Below are 22,468 nucleotides of genomic sequence, written 5' to 3' on the forward strand. Positions count from 1 at the left end.
TGGGAGTCTTCTCAGTCTTCTTTACCTTTGAGCAAGCTCCTCAGATTGCTAGGGAGAGAGGGTGGGGCTCAGTTTGCTTGCTATTTGGCCCTTGGCCTCCTAATCCTGTGACCCAGCCCAACACAGAAGGCAGTCATCTTCACAGGGCCCTTGCAGCAGTGCTGGCTGAAATCCTCAACATGACAAGGGCTGGGCTGGCCCAACCAGCTGAGTCCTGTAATTCAGAACCCCAGGGTGCAGGTGCGGGGAGATTGCTCACTCCCACAGAAAGACAGTAAGGCCTCAGTCCCTCAGGCCTCAGCCGGGGAGTCACATGGAGCACCAGTACCAGGTGCTGGGCTCTCTGCCCAGGAACTTCTCTGAATCAGAAAAAGCCAACCCTCAACAACCCCCTCCCCTGGACAGGTCCAGGCCTGCTGCCATCACAAAGAGCCCAGCATTCCCACATGATCTGCCTCCTACCACTCTCCATCCTCCAGAAGGCAGAAACAAATAAATCCTGGGACAAGCAATGAATGCAGCAGCACATAGAGGGAGCAAGACACAGAAGGTTCGTGCAGAGACCCTGTGCTTTATAATTTCTCCTTTCAGACCAAGTAAAATCAGGTGACTCTCACACACCAAAGGTCCTTCAAGCCTTGCTTAAATGTCACTCTCTAGCCCTATTTAACATTACAACTTCACAGCCCCCGTATTCCCTATTCCTTTTCAAAGCTCATTGCTTATATTTTTTCCATAACACACATCAATACTCTACACAGTTAACTTCATCAGTAGATTGCCAGCTCTTCGAAGGTGATTTTTATCTGCTTTATTTACTGTTACACCCACAGGACCTAGAAGATAGGCACTCAATAAATATTTCTGAATGAGTGAATAAATATTTATGCTTCTACTAGTAGCTACCAACTCTCAAAGCCCTGACTGCCAAGGAACCTCCTAAGAAGCAGACCTGTGAACTAGGGACCTAGGGCAGGTCCATGATTCTCCCCATTTCAGGCTTTTAGGACACACTGATGTTTGACGGCAATGTAATGATGGAAAAAAGAAGACTGTGGTCAGAAAGACCTGTCTGCTAGCATACTGTGTGATCTTGGGCATATTCCTTAACTTCTCTGACCCTCAATTTCCTTACCGGTAAAACAGAAATGATATCTACCTCAGAGAACTGTTGTGAGACTGAAGAAGATCATGTGCGAAGTAACCTGCATGATGATCCTAGCCATGAAGATACTCTGGTGCCCAAGAACAAGGACAGGGCTATCCAGGGAGTCAGCAGGCACCCCAACTGTAGCATCCCATATAGGACTTGCTGCATACCGGTGACTCATTAGGGTCCTCATCAAGGTGTGCAATTACAAACTGTCCCTCCAGATTCACCCCCCAAAGGGGAAATCTTATAGCTTTAATTATTCTAAGAGATAATGAGTCTAGGATGTTTCCTAGTGCATCCTTGGCTGTGGTCCTCTTTAGATACCTGGACTCCAAAGCTTTCCAAATAAGTAACCCTCTTAGGCCAGGCCATGAGAACCAAGGCATCTGTTTCTGAACTTTATGACTCCACCCCCACCCCACTGCCACCAAGACATGAGAAAAGGCTTAGTAATGTTAATGTAAAAACATTCAAGCCTGTAAAAAAAAATTGGTGACTTTATTTGAGCCAAACTGTCGACAATTGCCAGGAAGCAAAATCTCAACTGATTGGGATGATGCTCCTGAGAACGGTGGTTTTTCACCTTGTTTTATACATTACATTCAAAGGAGGAAACGTAAATGGGTTACATGAAACCCATTGGTGATAGATTAGGGAGGCAGGAGAAAGCAAAGCTTGGGGGCAGGGGGAACCTCTGGGATTGGATAAAAAGTAAAATGATAGACACATACTTTTTTTACTTAGGTGGGTACAGGATAGTTAACAGTCAACAATTAGCATGACAGAGAAACCAAGATGGCGGCATAGGTAAACACCTAAACTGCTGCCTCGCACAACAATTTCAAAACTACAACTAAAAGACAAAACGGACACCATCCAGAACCACAGGAAAGCTGGCTGAGTGGAAATTCTACAACTAGAAGAAAAGAGAAAAGCACATTGAGACTCAGAGGAGCTGCAGAAGGCTGAGGTACGGAGGCTCGCACGCGGAGAGGACGGGCAGCTGTGTGCACGGGCAGCAGCTGGCTTTCTAAAGCGGGAGGGAGAAAGAAACTCCCGACTGCACTGAACTCCAGTCCCGGGCGAGACGCTGGGAAACCAGACTCATTCGGGGGGAATCTGGACTGTCAGGAAAAGGAAAGCACACCAAGACTCGGGAGCTGCAGAAGGCAGAGGTCTGGAGGCGCGTGCGCGCAGAGAGGAAGAGAGGACTCACTGCTGAATGCACGGGAGGCTGAGTGCGCGGCTGGCTTTCTAAAGCAGGAGGGAGACAGAAGCTGCCGACTGCGTTGAACTCCAGTTCCGGGCAAGTTTCTGGGAACCCCGACTCATTCGGTAGAAACTGGACTGGCTGGCAGCGGGCGAAACTCGAGGGCGGCTTTCTCTCAGAGGTGCTTGCAGCGAATACCGAGGGACACTGAGACCCAGGAGCCTCATAGGGCAGGGCTGACGGGAAACCCAGGCTGTCTGCTCCGCCCCATCCAAGCTGAGCACAGAGGCTTCTGCAATTTTGCAAGTCTTGTCTCATAAGGCTGTCTCCAGCACAGAAGTGTTCCCAGCGTAGACACAGCTTATCCTCACAGCCAACTGGCCTGGAGGTCAATTCCTCCCAGTGATACCAACAACAATCAAGACTTAACTACAACAAGGCTGAGCACACAGTCCACAAAAAGGGGTGCACCAAGAGTGTCCACCTCAGGTAACTGGGGAGGCTGAGCCACTGTGCCCTAGAGGACACCTAGCACACAAAGCTACTCTACCAACTCAGGGAAGCAGCAAAAATGCGGAGACAAAGAAACAGATTACAAATGAAAGAAATGAAGGAAAACAAATGACTGGATATAGAGTTCAAAACCACAGATATAAGATTTTTCAAGAATTTCCTAGAAAAGGCCGATAAATTTAATGAGACCCTCGAGGATATGAAAAAGGACCAACTAGAAATTAAACATACACTGACTAAAATAAAAAATATTATACAGAGACCTAACAGCAGACTAGAGGAACGCAAGAATCAAGTCAAAGATCTGAAATACAAAGAAGCAAAAAACACTAAGCCGGAAAAGCAAAAAGAAAATAGAATCAAAAGATTTGAAGATGGAGAAACCAAGATGGCGGCATAGGTAAGCACCTAAACTGCTGCCTCGCACAACAATTTCAAAACTACAACTAAAAGACAGAACGGACACCATCCAGAACCACAGGAAAGCTGGCTGAGTGAAAATTCTACAACTGGAAGGAAAGAGAAAAGCTCACAGAGAATTTGAGGTACGGCAAAGGGTCTTTGTGTGCGCAGAGAGGAAGGGTGGCTGAGAGCCTGGCTGACTTTCTCTGGCGGAAGGGGGAAGGAAGCCCCTGACCGCACTGAACCCCAGTTCTGACTGCACTGAACCCCAGTCCCGGGCGAAACCCCGTGGACCCAGGCTCATACAGGGGGAGTTTGGACTGTCAGGTAGAGAGAAAGGCACCCGGAGACTTGGAGAGCCGGGGGAGACCCGGGGAAGCCCCGGCGGGCAGGGGTCTTGAAGCGCGCGCGCCAGTGCGCACAAAGGCTGCGGAGGTTGCCACAGGCTTTCCCTAGCAGAAGGGAGTCAGAAGCTCCTGAATGCACTGAACCCCAGTTCTGACTGCACTGAACCCCAGGTCCAGGCGAGCCCCTGGGGACCCACGCTCTTACGGGGGGAAATCTGGACTCTTGGGCGGAGACTCGGGAGCCAGGGAAGGCAGAGGTCTGGAGGCGCGCGCGTGCCAGTGTGCACAAAGGCTGCGGAGGTTGCCACAGGCTTTCCCTAGTGGAAGGGAGTCAGAAGTTCCTGACTGCACTGAGCCCCAGTTCTGACTGCAGTGAACCCCAGTTCCAGGCGAGCCCCTGGGGACCCACGGTCTTGTGGAGGGAGTCTGGACTCTCGGGCGGAGACTCAGGAGCCGGGGAAGGCAGAGTTCTGCGCGCGCGCGCAAGGACAAGGCTGACTGGAAGCCAAGACTGTCTGCTCCGCCCTGAGACTCCACCCCATCCAAGCTGAGCACAGAGGCTATTGCAATTTGGCAAGTCTAATCCTATAAGGCTTTCTCCGGCACCGAACTTCTCCCAGCATAGACACAGCGGATCTTTACAGCCAACTGGCCTGGAGGTCAATTCCTCCCAGTGATACCAACAACAATCAAGACTTAACTACAACAAGGCTGTACACACAGTCCACAAAGGGGTGCACCAAGAGTGTCCACCTCAGGTTAACTGGGGAGGCCGACCCACTGGGCCATATAGGAAACCTAGCACACAAATGTACCCTACCAACTCAGGGAAGCAGTGAAAATACGGTGTCAAAGAAACAGATCACAAATGAAAGAAATGGAGGAAAACAAACGACTGGATATAGAATTCAAAACCACGGTTATAAGGCTTTTCAAGAATATCCTAGAAAAGGCTGATAAATATAATGAGACCCTCGAGGATATGAAAAAGGACCAACTAGAAATTAAACATACACTGACTGAAATAAAAAATATTATACAGAGACCCAACAACAGACTAGAGGAACACAAGAATCAAGTCAAAGAATTGAAATACAAAGAAGCAAAAAACACTCAACCGAAAAAGCAAAAAGCAAAAAAAAATCCAAAAAGTTGAAGATAATGTAAGAAGCCTCTGGGACAACTTCAAGCGTACCAACATCAGAATTATGGGGGTGCCAGAAGAAGAGAGAGAACAAGATACTGAAAACCTATTTGAAGAAATAATGACTGAAAACTTCCCCCACCTGGTGAAAGAAATAGACTTACAAGTCCAGGAAGCACACAGAACCCCAAACAAAAGGAATCCAAAGAGGACCACACCAAGACACATCATAATTAAAATGCCAAGAGCAAAAGACAAAGAGATAATCTTAAAAACAGCAAGAGAAAATCAGTTAGTTACCTACAAGGGAGCACCCATACGACTGTCAGCTGATTTCTCAACAGAAACTATGCAGGCCAGATGGGAGTGGCAAGAAATATTCAAAGTGATGAATAACAAGAACCTATAACCAAGATTACTCTACCCAGCAAAACTATCATTCAGAATTGAAGGGCAGATAAAGAGCTTCACAGATAAGAAAAAGCTAAAGGAGTTCATCACCACCAAACCAGTATTATATGAAATGCTGAAAGGTATTCTTAAAGAAGAGGAAGAAGAAAAAAGTAAAGAGAAAAATTATGAACAATAAATACATATCTACCAACAAGTGAACCTAAAAATCAAGTGAATTAAAAACCTGAGGAACAGAATAATCTGGTGAATATAATAGAATCAGGGGCATAGAAAGGGAGTGGACTGATAATTCTCAGGGGGAAAGGGATATGGGGATGTTCAGGAAGAGACTGGACAAAAATCATACACCTATGGATGAGGACAGTGGTGGGGAGGTAAGGGCAGAAGGTGGGGTGGGAACCAGGTGGAGGGGAGCTATGGGGGGGAAAAGGAGAAACAATTGTAATAATCTGAATAAAGATTTATTTTTAAAAAAATTTGAAAATAGTGTAAGGAGCCTCTGGGACAACCTCAAGCGTACCAACATCAGAATTATGGGGGTGCCAGAAGAAGAGAGAGAGCAAGATACTGAAAACCTATTGGAAGAAATAATGACCGAAAACTTCCCCCACCTGGTGAAAGAAATAGACTTACAAGTCCAGGAAGCGCACAGAACCCCAAACAAAAGGAATCCAAAGAGGACCACACCAAGACACATCATAATTAAAATGCCAAGAGCAAAAGACAAAGAGAGAATATTAAAAGCAGCAAGACAAAAACAGTTAATTACCTACAAGGGAGCATCCATACGACTGTCAGCTGATTTCTCAACAGAAACTATGCAGGCCAGACGGGAGTGGCAAGAAATATTCAAAGTGATGAATAGCAAGAACCTAAAACCAAGATTACTCTACCCAGAAAAGCTATCATTCAGAACTGAAGGTCAGATAAAGAGCTTCACAGATAAGAAAAAGCTAAAGGAGTTCATCACCACCAAACCAGCATTATATGAAATGCTGAAAGGTATTCTTTAAGAAGAGGAAGAAGAAGAAAAAGGTAAAGATAAAAATTATGAACAACTAATACATGTCTATCAACAAGTGAATCTAAAAATCAAGTGAATTAAAAATCTGATGAACAGAATAAACTGGTGAATATAAGAGAATCAGGGGCATAGAAAGGGAGTGGACTGACAATTCTCGGGGGGAAAGGGGTGTGGGAGGTGCGGGAAGAGACTGGACAAAAATCGTACACCTATGGATAAGGACAGTGGGGGAGGCAAGGGCAGAGGGTGGGGTGGGAACCGGGTGGAGGGGAGCTATGGGGGGAAAAAAGAGGAACAGTTGTAATAATCTGAACAATAAAGATTTATTAAATTTAAAAAAAAAAGAAAAAGAAACCAAGTATTGCGCAATAGGGAAATGCTGGCAGGGAACCATACAGAATGGAACTAAAACAGCCACCAGTGACAAAAGGCACCCATTTGTACAGGAGTCACCACTAGAAATAAGCAGTATGGGTATAGACTATGTTTAGGTTAAATAGATGCCATAAATTTTTACCTTTAAATAGGCCTACTCAGTCTAATCACCATGTTGTACACCTGAAACTAATATAATATTGTGTGTAAACTATAACTGAAAATTTTTTTAAATGTTTTTAATATTAGGCCTATTTACCAGGCAGTTGTAAATCTGAAGACTTGCATTTTCACCTTTAATTGCATGTGCTCCGATGAATGTGAAGTGTTCTGCGTTCCTGCTGATCCTTTCCATGCGGTCCTGACCAAATTCTTCTGATATGTCTGAACCAATAAACCGCAACAAACTAGGAAAGTAGTCTGTGAATCAAGAAAGTTCTCAAAACCTGAATCTGACTCATGTATCTCAACAGAATGGCACATGTGCCATGCATTAGTCAGGCAGCTGGCATTGCTTCCAGCATTTCTGTCCCTGCACCCGCCTTCCTGCAGAGACAAGGCCCAGCCTCTAGGGTGGGATTCTTGGGACAGGAATTTTTAAAAAAGAATCTACCTATTCTTTTTAAATTGTAAAATAAAAACATAGGAAAAAAAATTAGCATGACAACAATAACAATGAAGGAATTTGTGGTCTCCATCCTGGCACCCAGGCACATTTGTTTTTGCCCCAGGGGTCCAGGGCCTGGAAAAAGGGAAGTTACAAGTTACTCTGACATTTCACAGATATGCTATCTTAGATGCAAAAAGACAATAGGCTCAGTTAAGGTAAAGATTGACCTTGTCAGAGAAGATACCAGCCTAGGACATGATTACCCATCATAGCTTAGCATGTGGCCCCTTTCGTCCACAGTAATAACCCAGTAAATAACCCAGTATAGAGCGACCATTACACTTCTTTCTGTGGACTCTAAACATATTTTCTTCCAGAACAAGAGGTGAATCTCTGTGAGCTGCAAGACTTACAAGCCAAGTCAAAGTGGCAGTGTCTGAGCCTCCTCCTCTGTCATTATGGTCTAGCCACCATGCTACCTAGCTCCTCAAACAAGTGAATGTATTCCTCCTTTCCTTGGGACCTTTGCACTTGAGGTTTCCTCCACTTGGAACACTTTGGTGTCGAACTTCACATGTTGATTCTTCCATCACCCAGTTTTATTTTCTTGGAACATTCATCACTCTCTGATAGTATCTTGCTCATTTATTTGTCTACTAGAGGCCCAGTGCACGAATTCGTGCATGAGTGGGGTCCCTTGGCCTGGTTGGCGATTGGGCTGATTGGGGCCATCTTGCCCAGTCCTGATTGGGGCAAATTGGCCGGGGGGGAGGGAACGGGAGGGACGGTGGGAGGTTGGCTCTGGGAGCGCACTGACCACCAAGGGGCATCTCCTGCATTGAGCGTCTGCCCCCTGGTGGTCAGTGCACATCATAGCGACCGGTCATTCGGTTGTAATGGTCCTTAGGCTTTTATATATATAGACTAGAGGCCCGTTGCACGAAATTTGTGCACGGGGCGGGGGGGGGGGGGTGTTCCTCAGCCCAGCCTGCACCCTCTCCAATCTGGGACCCCTCAAGGGATGTCCGACTGTCCGTTTAAGCCCAATCCCACCAGGATTGGGCCTAAACGGGCAGTCGGACATCCCTCTTACAATCCAGGACTGCTGGCTCCCAACTGCTCGCCTGCCTGCCTTCCTGATTGCCCCTAACCGCTTCTGCCTGCCAGGCTGATCATCCCCTAACCACTCACCTGCCAGCCTGATTGATGCCTAACTGCTCCCCTGCCAGCCTGATTGCCCCTAACTGCCCTCCCCTGCAGGCCTGGTCACCCCTAACTGCCCTCCCCTGCAGGCCTGGGTCCCCCCCCCCAACTGCCCTCCCCTGCAGGCCTGGTCACCCCTAACTGCCCTCCCCTGCAGGCCTGGTCACCCCTAACTGCCCTCCCCTGCAGGCCTGGTCCCCCCCAACTGCTCTCCCCTGCAGGCCTGGGTCCCCCCCAACTGCCTTTCCCTGCAGGCCTGGTCGCTCCCAACTTCCCTCCTCTGCTGGCTTGGTCACCCCTAACTGCCCTCCCCTGCAGGCTTGATCGCCTCCAACTGCCCTCCCTTGCAGGTCTGGTCCCTCCCAACTGCCCTCCCTTGCTGGCCATCTTGTGGTGGCCATCTTGTGCCCACATGGGGGCAGGATCTTTGACCACATGGGGGCAGCCATCTTGTGTTGGAGTGATGGTCAATCTACATATTACTCTTTTATTAGATAGGATAGAGGCCTGGTGCACGGATGGGGGCCAGCTGGTTTGCCCTGAAGGGCGTCCCGGATCAGGGTGGGGGTTCCCTTGGGGCGTGGAGCGGCCTGGGCGAGGGGCCTGTGGTGGTTTGCAGGCTGGCCACGCCCCCTGGCGACCCAAGCGGAGGCCTTTGGTATCTGGGGTTTATTTATCTTCTATAATTGAAACTTTGTAGCCTTAAGCGGCGGCCTGGGCCGGCAAGGGTGTGCGGAAAGCCTGGCTTCCTCCATCGCCGGGGGCAACCCTAGCCTCCTGCTCTTTCCAGCACCGTGGCTGCCGCCATTTCTGTTTGGGTTTATGTATCTTCTATCATTGAAACTTTGCAGCCTTGAGTGGAGGCCTAGGCCGGCAAGGGCAGGCGGAAAGCTTGGCTTCCTCCATTGCCGGGGAAACCCAAGCCTCTCTCCTGCTCTCTGTGGCTGTAGCCATCTTGGTTGGGTTTATTTGCATATTCGCTCCTGATTGGCTTGTGGGCGTGGCTTGTGGGCATGGCCTGTGGGTGTAGCGGAGTGATGGTTAATTTGCATATTACTCTTTTATTAGATAGGATTAGTGGTCCGGTGCACGAAATTTGTGCATGGGGGACAGGGGGAGTCCCTCAGCCCAGCCTGCACCCTCTCCAATCTTGGACCCTTTAGGGGATGTCTGACTGCCAGTTTAGGCTCTATCCCACAGGGATGGGGCCTAAACCAGCAGTCAGACATCCCTCTCACAATCCGGGACCACTGGCTCCTAACCGCTCACCTGCCTGCCAGCCTGATCACCCCCTAACCGCTCCCCTGCCGGCCTGATTGACACCTAACTGCTCCCTGCCAGCCTGATTGTCCTCAACTGCCCTCCCCTGCTGGCCTGATCACCCCCAAGGCTTTTATTAGTATAGATATGCTTATTGTTTGCTTGCCCTTCTTGAACCTAAACCCCACAAAGACCCTGTACACCTTATTCACATGATTCCTATCCCTCAGGGCACCAAGTCAGGCATCCTTTTCTCTCAGGTTTACCCAGTCTCTCCGTGGCCCCTATATAGGGCTTACCACAGAGAATAAGAAGGTAGTTCTACTCGTTCAGCTCAGATGTCACTAGAACACAGTTCAGAAGGAGATTCTGTGGCTTCACACCTGCTCCAGTGCTTTGAAGCTGGGGATCTCAGCATAAATTCTGACATGGACTAAGTAAATGAAGGGCCTTCTCAGGAGAGCTGAGTTTCCTCTCCTACTAGCTAGGACAGGGACAGTCACCTTTCCAGGACACTTCCCACTCCAGTAGCTCCTCGGCTCATAGCATTCACCCAGGCCAGGCCCTGACACTGGGGGACAAGAGAAACCCTTTCTCAAAACTTGATAGGGGGAAGGGCACACAACAAGCATAGGACCACAGTTGTTTAATGATTATTTACAAACTTACAAACTATTGATAAGAGGTTTTCTTATAGACCCTGGGAAACTGGAGGATGCATTGCAAGGGGAAAAACAGGGCTGTGAAAAGATAAGAGATGTCTCAAAGCCCAGATAGATCTATTACTCAAAAAAGAAAATACATTTTGAGAACCAAGGATGGGATAGTTTTTGATTTGGTTGCTGTGCCTGGACCCTGACCCCCTCAGGGTGTTTGCCCCAGGAATGCTAACCATTCTCCAGTTCCAGGAAGGGGAAGAGCTGTTTTTTTAGAGAACTATAGAGAATTAACTACCCTGTTATTTGACTTCAGAATCCTGGAAGGAGACACAGGGACCACAGATCTTACAGCCCTTATCCTGCCTCCCTTGCATGTAGCCTTTCTTCCTTATCCATATCTAATCAGTCAGCTAGTAGGGGAGGTTACAGCAGAATTTACAGGATGACCTGCTGCTCTCTCCATACTGCCGGTATTATTGGAATAAATGCTCATATATGGTTCAACCTTGTCTCAGTTTAATTTGGCTCAAGTAGTGACAGGTGGCCTGGACCCGTTTTGTGTCCAGTTTCAAACTGACTGGCTCCATAGTAGCATTAGGGGCAATACTGGGCTCTAAAGCCCCTGAACCTTCTACCAAGCCAGCTAGGGAAGGGGCCCAAGTCAATTATGGGTGTTCAACTAAACTAGTCATTCAAAGGGGCTATCTGGGGACCAGCCTGGTTTCCTAGGGCAGGGGGGCTTAAAGTGTGACAGGTGAGAGGTAGCCTTCCTGTGGGGAAGACAACAGGAAAAGAAGAACTCTGGAGAAGAGATGCTGGAGCCACTAAAACTGACGGGTCTCTGCCCAGAGGCTTCAGCCCACCTCTGCCTGACACACATCCTCCTCTACTCCACCCTCCCTGAGCTGTTTCATTTCCTTCCAGAAAACTTTGTTTTCGTTTGATATTTGCCTCTAGGCCTCTGGGAGAAATTTCTGAGCTTTGTTTCGTGTGTGTGTGTGTGTGTGTGTGTGTGTGTGTGTGTGTGTGTGTGTGTTTCTCTTCTTGTTTCTAGGATACCTAAGTTGATCCTAGAACAACAAGCTCAGTAGGAACAAGAGAGTGGGGGTGGGGTGGGGGTGTTAGGATCACCAGATAGGAAGAGAAGAAAGGAAGGGAGGGAGGGAGGAAAAGAACCTGCTTGGTGGCCCCCAGATACCCCAGAGGCACAGACTTTGGTGGCCTCCAGATACCCCAGAGACACATCAGGGAGCTCCAGCATAGAGCAAAACTAAACAACCAGAAAGGGGCCACTTGCAAAGAGAGTATTTAAACTTCCAAGAAATCAAAAGATCAGGGAGTAGATTGGGGCACTAATCAAGGCTGGCCCAAGACAAGCATACTGAGGAAATCTACCAGAGGTCACAGCAGGGAATCTTCCATACGACACCTGGAAGGATAATGACTGGCAGGCATATGAGCCAGGCTGGGGCCTGCCCTTAAACAGAAGCACACACCCTTAAAGGCGCCAGGCCTGGGGTGTATGGGGATGAGAGGGGGAGCAGGGTTCCACAATTCCAAGGGCAGAGCACAGGGCTCAGCATGCACTGAGCAAAAGCGCAGGCCTTTCCTAGCCAGCCTGCCCCACCTCCAACAAGAAGGAACCTAGCTTTCCCAGGCAGAGGCAGGCACGAGTGGAATTCCCCTGAGGCAGGCTGCACAGGGTATCCAACAACAGAAGTCATTTATCAACTTGCTTCTAGAGGGCGAGAAGGAAGCCAGTTCAGCCTCTGCAGGGTATAAAGCCAGTGCAGCTCCCACAGCATCCCCACCAGATAGCAAATGTCAGAGGGTCACTCAGGAGAGACACTGACCCAGAACCCATGGGCAGAAGTCTCCCTGGCAGAGACTGAGATGACCATAAATTGGGCATTTCTCATTCAAATGGTAAGTAGCTTAGGGGGAAAGCAGCTTTAAAAAATGAGCAGAAAGTGTGGTCTTCCCCCATTTTAAAAGAGCTGCACTAACCAGTGTGGCTCAGTTGTTTGGAGCGTAGTCCCGTACACCAAAAGGTTGCAGGCTCCATCCCGTCAGGGCACATATGTGAGGCAACCAATTGATGTTTCTCTCTCATATCTCTCTCTCTCTCTCTCTCTCTCTCTCTCTCTCTGTCATTAATAAGCATGGCCTCGAGTGAGGATTTAAAAAAAGTAAGAGCTCTGCAGTCAAGATTACTTGAGTTGGAATCCCAATACAGACACTAGCTGTGTGGCCTTGAGCGAACTGCTTAAGCTCTTTGAAACTTAGTTTCTAAAATATAGGAGATAATAATACCAACCTCACAGGGCTGCTCTGAGCAATAAATAAAATAGCTCCTGTGAAAGCTTAACAAAGTAAGCTTTTGTAAAAGCCTGGCACAGAATAAGTTCTTGATAAGGTAGCTTTTTTGACGGAATAAGAAAACTATGAAAATCATATCTAGTACAAAACCTACACTGTGCAACTCACACTATGTAACTCACACTGGAGAACTTGGCATTCCCAATCTGAGGTTGGGGCGAGAGCAATGGCCTTCCCATTTTCTGTTCCTGTGCCCAGGAGCAAAGAACAGAGGCTGACAGAACCAGAAGCAGGAGGGGCCGCAAGCCTCCAAAACAAACACTTTTGCAAAAGCCTAAAGAAATTATGGTTGAGAGCTTCTCGCCTGTAGCAGCAGAGGAGTGAAAAGGCAGCAGGGAAAGAACAGTCCCAGAACCCTACTTTTCTTCCATGGCACTGTAGACAAAAAGGGGCCACAGGCTAACATGACTAACTCAGGGGAGGCTTGCATGGCAGCCTTGCAAACTCATAGACCTAAAGTAACCACAAAGGATTATTTGAAATTAAAACCTTTTATTAAAAATCATGTTATAGTAGGTAGTCATGTCCTAGGCCAGTATCTGCGCTGACAAAGATCAATTTTCGATCTTTACTGAGACTACTGTCTTATTGCATTAAGATAACTTACCTATGGAATGTCAGGGTAACTTGTAACTTCCCTTTTTCCAGACCTCTCAGGGCACAACAAATGGTACCAGGGCCCAGACCACAGATTCCCTCAATGTTATTGTTATGCTAATTGTTGAATGTTAACTATCCTGTACCCACCTATGCAAAAGAAGCATGTGTCTATCATTTTTCTTTTCTTTTTTTTTTTAAATAAATCTTTATTCAGATTATTACAATTATTTCTCCTTTTTCCCCCCATAGCTCCCCTCCACCCATTTCCCACCCCACCTTCTGCCCTTACCTCCCCCGCACTGTCCTCATCCCTAGGTGTATGATTTTTGTCCAGTCTCTTGATGAACCCCCCATACCCCTTTCCCCCTGAGAATTATCAGTCCACTCCCTTTCTATGCCCCTGATTCTATTATATTCACCAGATTATTCTGTTCCTCAGGTTTTTAATTCACTTGATTTTAGGTTCACTTGTTGATAGATATGTATTTGTTGTTCATAATTTTTCTCTTTACTCTTTTCTTCTTCCTCTTCTTTAAGAATACCTTTCAGCATTTCATATAATACTGGTTTGGTGGTGATGAACTCCTTCAGCTTCTTCTTATCTGTGAAGCTCTTTATCTGACCTTCAATTCTGAATGATAGCTTTGCTGGGTAGAGTAATCTTGGTTTTAGGTTCTTGCTATTCATCACTTTGAATATTTCTTGCCACTCCCGTCTGGCCTGCATAGTTTCTGTTGAGAAATCAGCTGACAGTCGTATGGATGCTCCCTTGTAGGTAACTACCTGTTTTTGTCTTGCTGCTTTTAATATTCTCTCTTTGTCTTTTGCTCTTGGCATTTTAATTATGATGTGTCTTGGTGTGGTCCTCTTTGGATTCCTTTTGTTTGGGGTTCTGTGTGCTTCCTGGACTTGTAAGTCTATTTCTTTCACCAGGTGGGGGAAGTTTTCAGTCATTATTTCTTCAAATAGGTTTTCAGTATCTTGCTCTCTCTCTTCTTCTGGCACCCCCATAATTCTGATGTTGGTACGCTTGAAGTTGTCCCAGAGTCTTCTTACATTATCTTCAACTTTTTGGATTTTTTTTTTTGCTTTTTGCTTTTTCGGTTGAGTGTTTTTTGCTTCTTTGTATTTCAATTCTTTGACTTGATTTTTGTGTTCCTCTTGTCTGTTTTTGGGTCTCTGTATAATGTTTTTTATTTCAGTCAGTGTATGTTTAATTTCTAGTTGGTCCTTTTTCATATCTTCGAGGGTCTCGTTATATTTATCGGCCTTTTCTAGGACATTCTTAAGAAGCCTTATAACCGTGGTTTTGAATTCTATATCCAGTCGTTTGTTTTCCTCCATTTCTTTCGTTTGTGATCTGTTTCTTTGACGCCGCATTTTCACTGCTTCCCTGAGTTGGTAAGGTAGATTTGTGTGCTAGGTTTCCAATCTGGCCCAGTGGGTCTGCCTCCCAAGTTAACTGAGGTGGACACTCTTGGTGCACCCCTTTGTGGACTGTGTGTACAGCCTTGTTGTAATTAAGTCTTTATTGTTGTTGGTATCACTGGGAAGAATTGACCTCCAGGCCAGTTGGCTGTAAGGATCAGCTGTGTCTATGCTGGGAGAAGTTCGGTGCTGGAGACAGCCTTATAGGATTAGACTTGCCAAATTGCAATAGCCTCTGTGCTCAGCTTGGATGGGGTGGAGTCTCAGTCTTGGCTTCCAGTCAGCCTTGCCCTTGCGCGCATGTGCGCGCCTTCAGACCTCTGCCTTTCCCAGCTCGAGTCTCCACCTGAGAGTCCAGACTCCCCCCACAAGAGCGTGGGTCCCCAGGGGCTCGCCTAGAACTGGGGTTCACTGCAGTCAGAACTGGGGCTCAGTGCAATCAGGAGTCTCTGACTCCCATCCACTAGGGAAAGCCTGTGGCAACCTCCGCAGCCTTTGTGCACACTGGCACGCGCGCGCTCTTTCAGTCCTCCGCCTTCCCCGGCTCCCGAGTCTCTGCCCGAGAGTCCAGACTCCCCCCACAAGAGCGTGGGTCCCCAGGGGCTCACCTGGAACTGGGGTTCACTGCAGTCAGAACTGGGGCTCAGTGCAGTCAGGAGCCTCTGACTCCCTTTCACTAGGGAAAGCCTGTGGCAACCTCCGCAGCCTTTGTGCGCACTGGCCCACGCGCGCCTTCAGACTTCTTTCTGCCTTTCCCAGCTCGAGAGTCCGCCCGAGAGTCCAGACTCCCCCCGTAAGAGCGTGGGTCCCCAGGGGCTCGCCCGGAACTGGGGTTCAGTGCAGTCAGAACTGGGGTTCAGTGCGGTCGGGGGCTTCCTTCCCCCTTCCGCCAGAGAAAGTCAGCCAGGCTCTCAGCCGCCCTTCCTCTCTGCGCGCACAAAGACCCTTTGCCGTACCTCCAATTCTCTGTGAGCTTTTCTCTTTCCTTCTAGTTGTAGAATTTTCACTCAGCCAGCTTTCCTGTGGTTCTGGATGGTGTCCGTTCTGTCTTTTAGTTGTAGTTTTGAAATTGTTGTGCAAGGCAGCAGTTTAGGTGTTTACCTATGCCGCCATCTTGGTTTCCCACCTATCATTTTTCTTTTTATCCATTCCCAGAGGTTTCCCCGCTTTGCTTTGTCCGCCTCCCTAATCTATCACCAACGGATTTCATGTAACCCACTTACGTCTCCTCGTTTGATTATAATGTCTAAAAATAGGTGAAAAACTACCATTCTCCGGAGCATTATCTCAATACATTGAGATTCTGCTTCCTGGCAATTGTCAACAGTTTGGCTCAAATAAACTCACAAAAATTCTTTATAGGCTTGAATGTTTCTTACTTTAACAGCACTGACATCTCTCAAAGTGACTAGAGTAGACAAATGTTCAGAGCAGCATTTTTCATAATAGCCAAAAAGCAGAAACAATGGTTAAATGCTCATCAACTGATGAAGAGATAAAACGTCGTACTTTATCTTTAATGGAAGGTTATTTGGCCATAGAAAGGAATGAAGTTCTGATGCCTGTTACAACATGTATGAACCATAAAAAAGTCACAAAAGGCCAAGTATGATATGATTCCATTTATATGAAATATCCAGAATAGGCAAATCTATATAGATAGAACATAGATTAGTTGTTGCCGAAGGCCAGAGATCTTAGAGGGGGAAATGGAGAGTGACTGCTAAAGAATATGGGGTTTCTTTTTAGGGTGATGAGTGTGTTCTAGAATTGATTGTGATGATGGCTGCATAACTCTGAGGATGTACTAAAAGCCAATGAATTGTGTATTTTAATTTTTTTAAATATGCGTTTATTGATTTTTGTTTAGAGAGAGAGGGAGAAAGAGATAGAAACATCGATGAGAGAGAAGCATCAATTGGCTGCTTCCTGTACGGCTCCTACTGGGGATTGAGTTTGCAACCAGGAATTGAATCAGCGACCTCTTGGTGCATGGGACGATGCTCAACCATTTGAGCCACACCGGCCAGGCTGAGTTGTGCATTTTAAATAGGTGAATTGTGTGGTATACATATTATATCTCGATAAAGCTGTTTTAAAAATTACTACAAGGTAAATATTAAAGATGGTTTTTGGAGCTGTGTATAATATAAAATTTCAATCTATATGTATGGGTGGGAATGGATAGCCAAAAAGCTAGAGCCTTTACCTGGCACTGTAACTCCTTTACTAAAATGGCACCAAAACATTAACCTGGATGTATCTCCCAGAAGATACCAGAAAACCCCTGTCCATCCCAACTAGTGTAGCATCGCTATGAACTCCCCATGCAATAAGCCCTCTTCCAAGGTACTCACCCAGCTGGGTAGGCAACTAAACCAGATCGGGGGTCACAGGCAAGTCCCCTGCCTCCAGACACTGTTATTCCAAGCACCTTTTCCAAGGTCACCTGTTAGAGCAAGACAGAAGTGGCATGTTATGGACAGAGTGGGGTTGGAAAGGAGGTATTAAAGGTACTCGGGACCATCCTGTAGTACTACTTTCCTAATGCCCCTGTCTTCAGGAGAATGGGCTACTGACTCTTCCAGGTTCCCAGGCCGCCTAATCACATGGGGAAAAGCCAGTGTGCATCACTTCCTTTTAACAGGGCTCAATCTGCTGATACCACAGGAATGAAAATGAAGGGGTTAAAGCTCTGCTCATGCCACAGAGGAAAAAGCACTCCCCCAATCCATAAAGGCTCTGTTTACAAAATAAAACCTTAGGTCCCCAGATTGGCTCTTGGGTGGATGATACTCAGGAGAGGTCACTGATCTGCGTGACTTGGCAGGCATGAAAGAAAGGCTACTCTGATCTACCAAGAGCCAGAAAAATGTTAGGTATCAATTAGGTGACTAATTATATCCCTGATCTTTGCATTCCATCACGTTCTTCCCTTCATCAGAGGACTCCACCCCCACCCAAATGTCTGCCAGTTCATCCAGACTCTGAGCCCAAGAGGCAGAAACATGACTTAATGCTGTGTTTTGCAAAGCACAGATGCTCGGAGTACTCTAATTATTATCATTAAGCCACAACTCCCACAGAGATGAAAGGGAAACATGTGTCAAGTGCTCAGAGATTCTGAGAGGACATGGCCACACAAGATATTCGCCATCACTCTCATCATCACTATTGTTATCCCACATGTCTGCAGTCCCCAGAGCATACACTGAACTAACCTCAAATAGTTTACTGATCTGCCAGATGATGCCATGTGAAATTCAGATCGCCCTGTAAGCCTCTTGCTTGTCACTGAACCTTAGCCCTTGCTACAGAATGTCTTGCTTGTCACTCCAGTCCAGTCTCCTCCAGCGTTGTCTGGACTCCCTGCACTGGCATTGCTTCAGAAGAATGGGTTTCTGATTTGAATGGTCAAGTAAACAAGCTAGACTGAACTCTGCTAAGAGAGTCTCAGAGGCCCTAGAAGGGCAATCTGAACCAGAACCACTTGATGAGTGTTCATATCTGTGGCAAGGTGATCTACTCCTAGTCCAGGCCAGTTTCTAGACAGGGGAAGCCCAGACCAATTAGGGTAGTTTTAGGGTCACTCCTTCTCTCTTACTGTCTCAACTGGAGAAATCAAACTACTCTTAGAGCAGTGGTTGGCAAACTCATTAGTCAACAGAGCCAAATATCAACAGTACAACGATTGAAATTTCTTTTGAGAGCCAAATTTTTTAAACTTAAACTTCTTCTAATGCCACTTCTTCAAAATAGACTCGCCCAGGCTGTGGTATTTTGTGGAAGAGCCACACTCAAGAGGCCAAAGAGCCGCATGTGGCTCGCGAGCCGCAGTTTGCCGACCATGGTCCTAGAGGGACTGTTTAAATTCTTATCTCGAAGGACCATTTTAGTTTAAATTAGGTTGGAAAGACATGCCCTATGGCTGCCAAAAACCACATCTTGAGCCGAAACCGGTTTGGCTCAGTGGATAGAGCGTCGGCCTGCGGACTGAAGGGTCCCAGGTTCGATTCCGGTCAAGGGCATGTACCTTGGTTGCAGGCACATCCCCATTGGGAGGTGTGCAGGAGGCAGCTGATGGATGTTTCTCTCTCATCGATGTTTCTGGCTCTCTATCCCTCTCCCTTCCTCTCTGTAAAAAATCAATAAAATATATTAAAAAAAAAAACACATCTTGGGACATAATAGTTAAAACCTATTTCCCAGAAGGGTCCCCAAGAGTCTTCTGGGCTTCTTGGAGATGTGGATGGATTCTCAGTCTACTCACGGAGAGGCAGTCTAGTTCTAGGGCACCAGCACCACACTTGCCAATTATCCTTGGGCCTGTCTGAGGCACCAAACCTAGTATACTAACTTTAGCCTACTCAACACATTTTTAAAAATTTGTTAATTATTTGTTTATTAAGAAAAACTATTCCTGCCTGGCTGGTATAGCTCAGTGGTTGAGCATCGACCTATGAACCAGGAGGTCATGGTTAGATTCCTGGTCAGGGCACATGTCCAGATTGCGGGCTCAGTCCCTAGTAAGGAGCATGCAAGAGGCAGCCAATTGATGATTTTCTCTTGCCATTGATCTTTCTATATCCCTCTACCTTCCTCTCTGAAATCAATTAAAAAAATCATATATTTATATATAATTATATCAGATATAATTATGTATGAAAAACTATTCCATGCCCAATATTCATGTTTCATAGTTTAGAACACAAGTCAGTAACAAACTTCCATGGAATTCAACCCAAAGAAATTCTTTACATTTGAAAATCACTTTGCACTCTGCAATATACCAGCTTTGTTCATCTCAAAATCTTTCATGGAATCATAATTTCTGTAGAAATCTCCATATGTCTTCTTTCTTGGTTCAGCCACAGCAAACATAAACATTGATCACTCTGACAACAATATGAAATCACAGACACTTGGCCAGAAGGCCACACATCTGAGGTTTTGTTAAAGCACTGGAAGGCATGGTAGTTATATTCTCCTTAATACCAATGTCCTTCCTGACGTAGAAAAGGACCTTCAATACAATCTATTTTTTTTTAAAGGGCAACACATTCTTGATAGTGTACCTTAGTGTATGCCTTCTTCCATACTTACTCAGTCACCTTTCTGAAGGGCACTGGCAGAAAAGTACAAAATAACCCGGGGAAATGTGGGGGACACTCAGTTCAGGGCACCACCCCCTACCCTGGCACTGTGCCTCTGGCTATCCCAGAGGGAGGCGTGCTCAGGAACATTCCTGCTGCATCAACTGCCCACTGCAGAGAAGAGAGAGAGAAGCCCGAGGCCACATTACCCACATAGATGGGAAAGGTCATAAAATCAAGTGCAATTGAGCTAAAAGGCTGCCCAATCTTAATTTCTTCAAGCTAATCTGATTTCAGACAAATCTTTTGGATTCAAATTTGCATCAATCCCTCCATTTGCTTCAGCTTGGTCCCAAAGAACCAGACGAGTCTGTTGATTCTCAGCTTCCCTTCCCTCAGACAGGAATATGGGTAGTAGGTGTTTTGTGGGTAGATGATCCAATTCCATAGAGAATTGATTCTGAAACTAGCTTGGACCTTTCACTAGCAATTTAAAGCAGGAAGGAGACGTGAGTTACACAGAGCCTAAAGACACTTAGTATTTATCAAAGGTTTTTGACCATGACCCACAATAAGAAACACATCTTACATCATGACCCAGTACTAGTTCATACGACACATGTATGTGTGTGCATGTGCTAAAACTGAAATAAAAGTTTCATAAGACAATACTTCCTCTTATTGCATGCAGAACTGTATGTAATAAGTAATGTAACACTCTATTTTCTATGGTATTCTATTTCATTAAAAAATAATTCTGGCCCTAATCAGTTTGGCTCAGTGGATAGAGCGTCAGCCTGTGGACCAAAGGGTCCCAGCTTCGATTCCAGTCAAGGACATGTACCTTGGTTGCAGGCTCCTCCACAGTCGGGGCCCTGGTCAGGGCTCGTGCAGGAGGCAACCAATTGGTGCGTTTCTCTCACATCAATATTTCTCTCTGTCTTTCCCTCTCTCTTCCACTCTCCCTAAAAATCAATGAAAAAACATCCTTGGGTGAGGATTAACAACAACAACAAAATAATAATAAATTAAAGAATAATAATAATTCTAGGCTCTCTCTTTCCGGACCTGGAGGAGCAGAAGGCGCCATCATGGGAGTCGACATCCGCCACAACAAAGACCGATAGGTTCGGCGCAAGGAGCCCAAGAGCCAGGACATCTACCTCAGGCTGTTGGTCAAGCTATACAGGTTTCTGGCCAGAAGAACCAACTCCACTTTCATCCAAGTGGTGCTGAAGAGGTTGTTTATGGGTCGCACCAACCGGCCGCCTCTGTCCCTTTCCCGGATGATCCTTCCTGGCTGGGAGGGCAAAACCCCGTGGTTGTGGGGACTATAACTGATGACGTGAGAATCCAGGAGGTGCCCAAACTGACGGTGTGTGCCCTTCGTGTGAGCAGCCGTGCCCGGAGCCGCATCCTCAAGGCTGGGGGCAAGATTCTCACCTCCGACCAGCTGGCCCTGGGCTCCCCCAAGGGCTGTGGCACTGTCTTGCTTTCTGGTCCTCGCAAGGGCCGCGAGGTGTACAGGCATTTCGGCAAGGCCTCAGGAGCCCCCCACGGCCACACCAAACCCTACCTGCGATCCAAGGGCCAGAAGTTCGAGCGTGCAAGAGGCCTCCGGGCCAGCCGCGGCTACAAAAACTAACGCTAAATCCTATCATATTATTAAAAAGGTTTTGGATGCTGGAAAAAAATAGTAACAAAAAAAATAATAATAATTCCAGTTGTGGCCCACTTTATTGATTTCATGACCTACAAAATGGCTGGAAGCTACAGTGTGAGAAACCCTCCTGCAGACCATCTTTTCAGCGGGGCCTGGGTTTCAGACTCTGATCCCTGGCACCTTTGTGTTCCCCAGTCACTTTCGTCCTAGGATTCTCAGCAGTGTACAGACATCTGGGCCAGGAAACCCCACGGCAGGAGTTTGCCTAGGCTCAAAACTTGGCTATTTTCAAAGGATTTGTTGGTTTTGGCTTTTTCTGGCTTTCTGAGCAACTAGCTATCTAAGAGGGGGAGGTGGGGGCAATTTCCTTTGGCTCAGTGGAGGAGGAAGAGGAGGGGAAAAACATTCAGGGGCATCAGCTGGTTTTTATTTTATGTTCTAACTCAAACCAGCTTCCTGTTTGCAGGGAGGTTTTGGGCTGAACTCCACTTTCAAAGGATCTGAGAGTTCAGAGCTCCTGAAAGCTCCAACATCTAGGCTTATTTTGCAAGGCTCCAGGCTCCAGCACGATGGACTTTATAAACTGACTCTCTCCCTCTCATAACCTTCTCCATATCCTCTTTCTAAAAACATAGTACGATTTCCATCTATGCTAGAAAATGGAGACAAACCTGGACCCTCCCTGCAAACACACCACAGGCTAAAGGCACAAGTTCCAGCAGTGGTATGCTGAAGCTGGCTTGCACTGGCTCGTGAGCACTGATCATGCACGTCTTTTCCCACCTCCACTTTCAGTGACAACACATTGGTAGATTGAAATCATCACAGTGGGAGTACTTACACCAAAGAAATCAGCGAACATTACATATCAGGGTTCTTTTTCCCCCTCAGAGAGCCTGTAAACATTTACCAACACACCACTGAGTTCAAGTAACTATTATCTCTCACTTAGTCTGTGGTTGTAATTCCCATGTGTTCTGTTTCAGGCCTT

The 22,468-nt window shown here is 46.7% G+C and overlaps 1 protein-coding gene and 1 pseudogene across 5 annotated transcripts in view; one reads left to right on the top strand and one right to left on the bottom strand.

The window, feature by feature from the left end:
- MAPKBP1 (mitogen-activated protein kinase binding protein 1) overlaps positions 1-22,468 on the bottom strand; it is a 76,858-nt gene that overhangs the window by 18,807 nt on the left and 35,583 nt on the right. For all 4 annotated transcript variants that reach the window (XR_013960927.1, XM_080674880.1, XM_080674878.1 and 1 more), the window contains exon 3: positions 17,079-17,170. Coding sequence is in view for 3 of the 4 variants with exons in the window: in XM_080674880.1 (XP_080531006.1) it covers positions 17,079-17,170 (92 nt within the window). In the remaining variant the exon portion in view is untranslated. The remainder of the gene's footprint in view (positions 1-17,078; positions 17,171-22,468) is intronic.
- On the top strand, positions 20,906-21,492 carry LOC308239008 (large ribosomal subunit protein eL18-like; annotated as a pseudogene). Its single transcript has one exon. The product of its transcript is annotated as a large ribosomal subunit protein eL18-like (transcript).

Source organism: Plecotus auritus (genome assembly GCF_963455305.1).
Source record: "Plecotus auritus genome assembly, chromosome: 1".
Taxonomy (NCBI): domain Eukaryota; kingdom Metazoa; phylum Chordata; class Mammalia; order Chiroptera; family Vespertilionidae; genus Plecotus; species Plecotus auritus.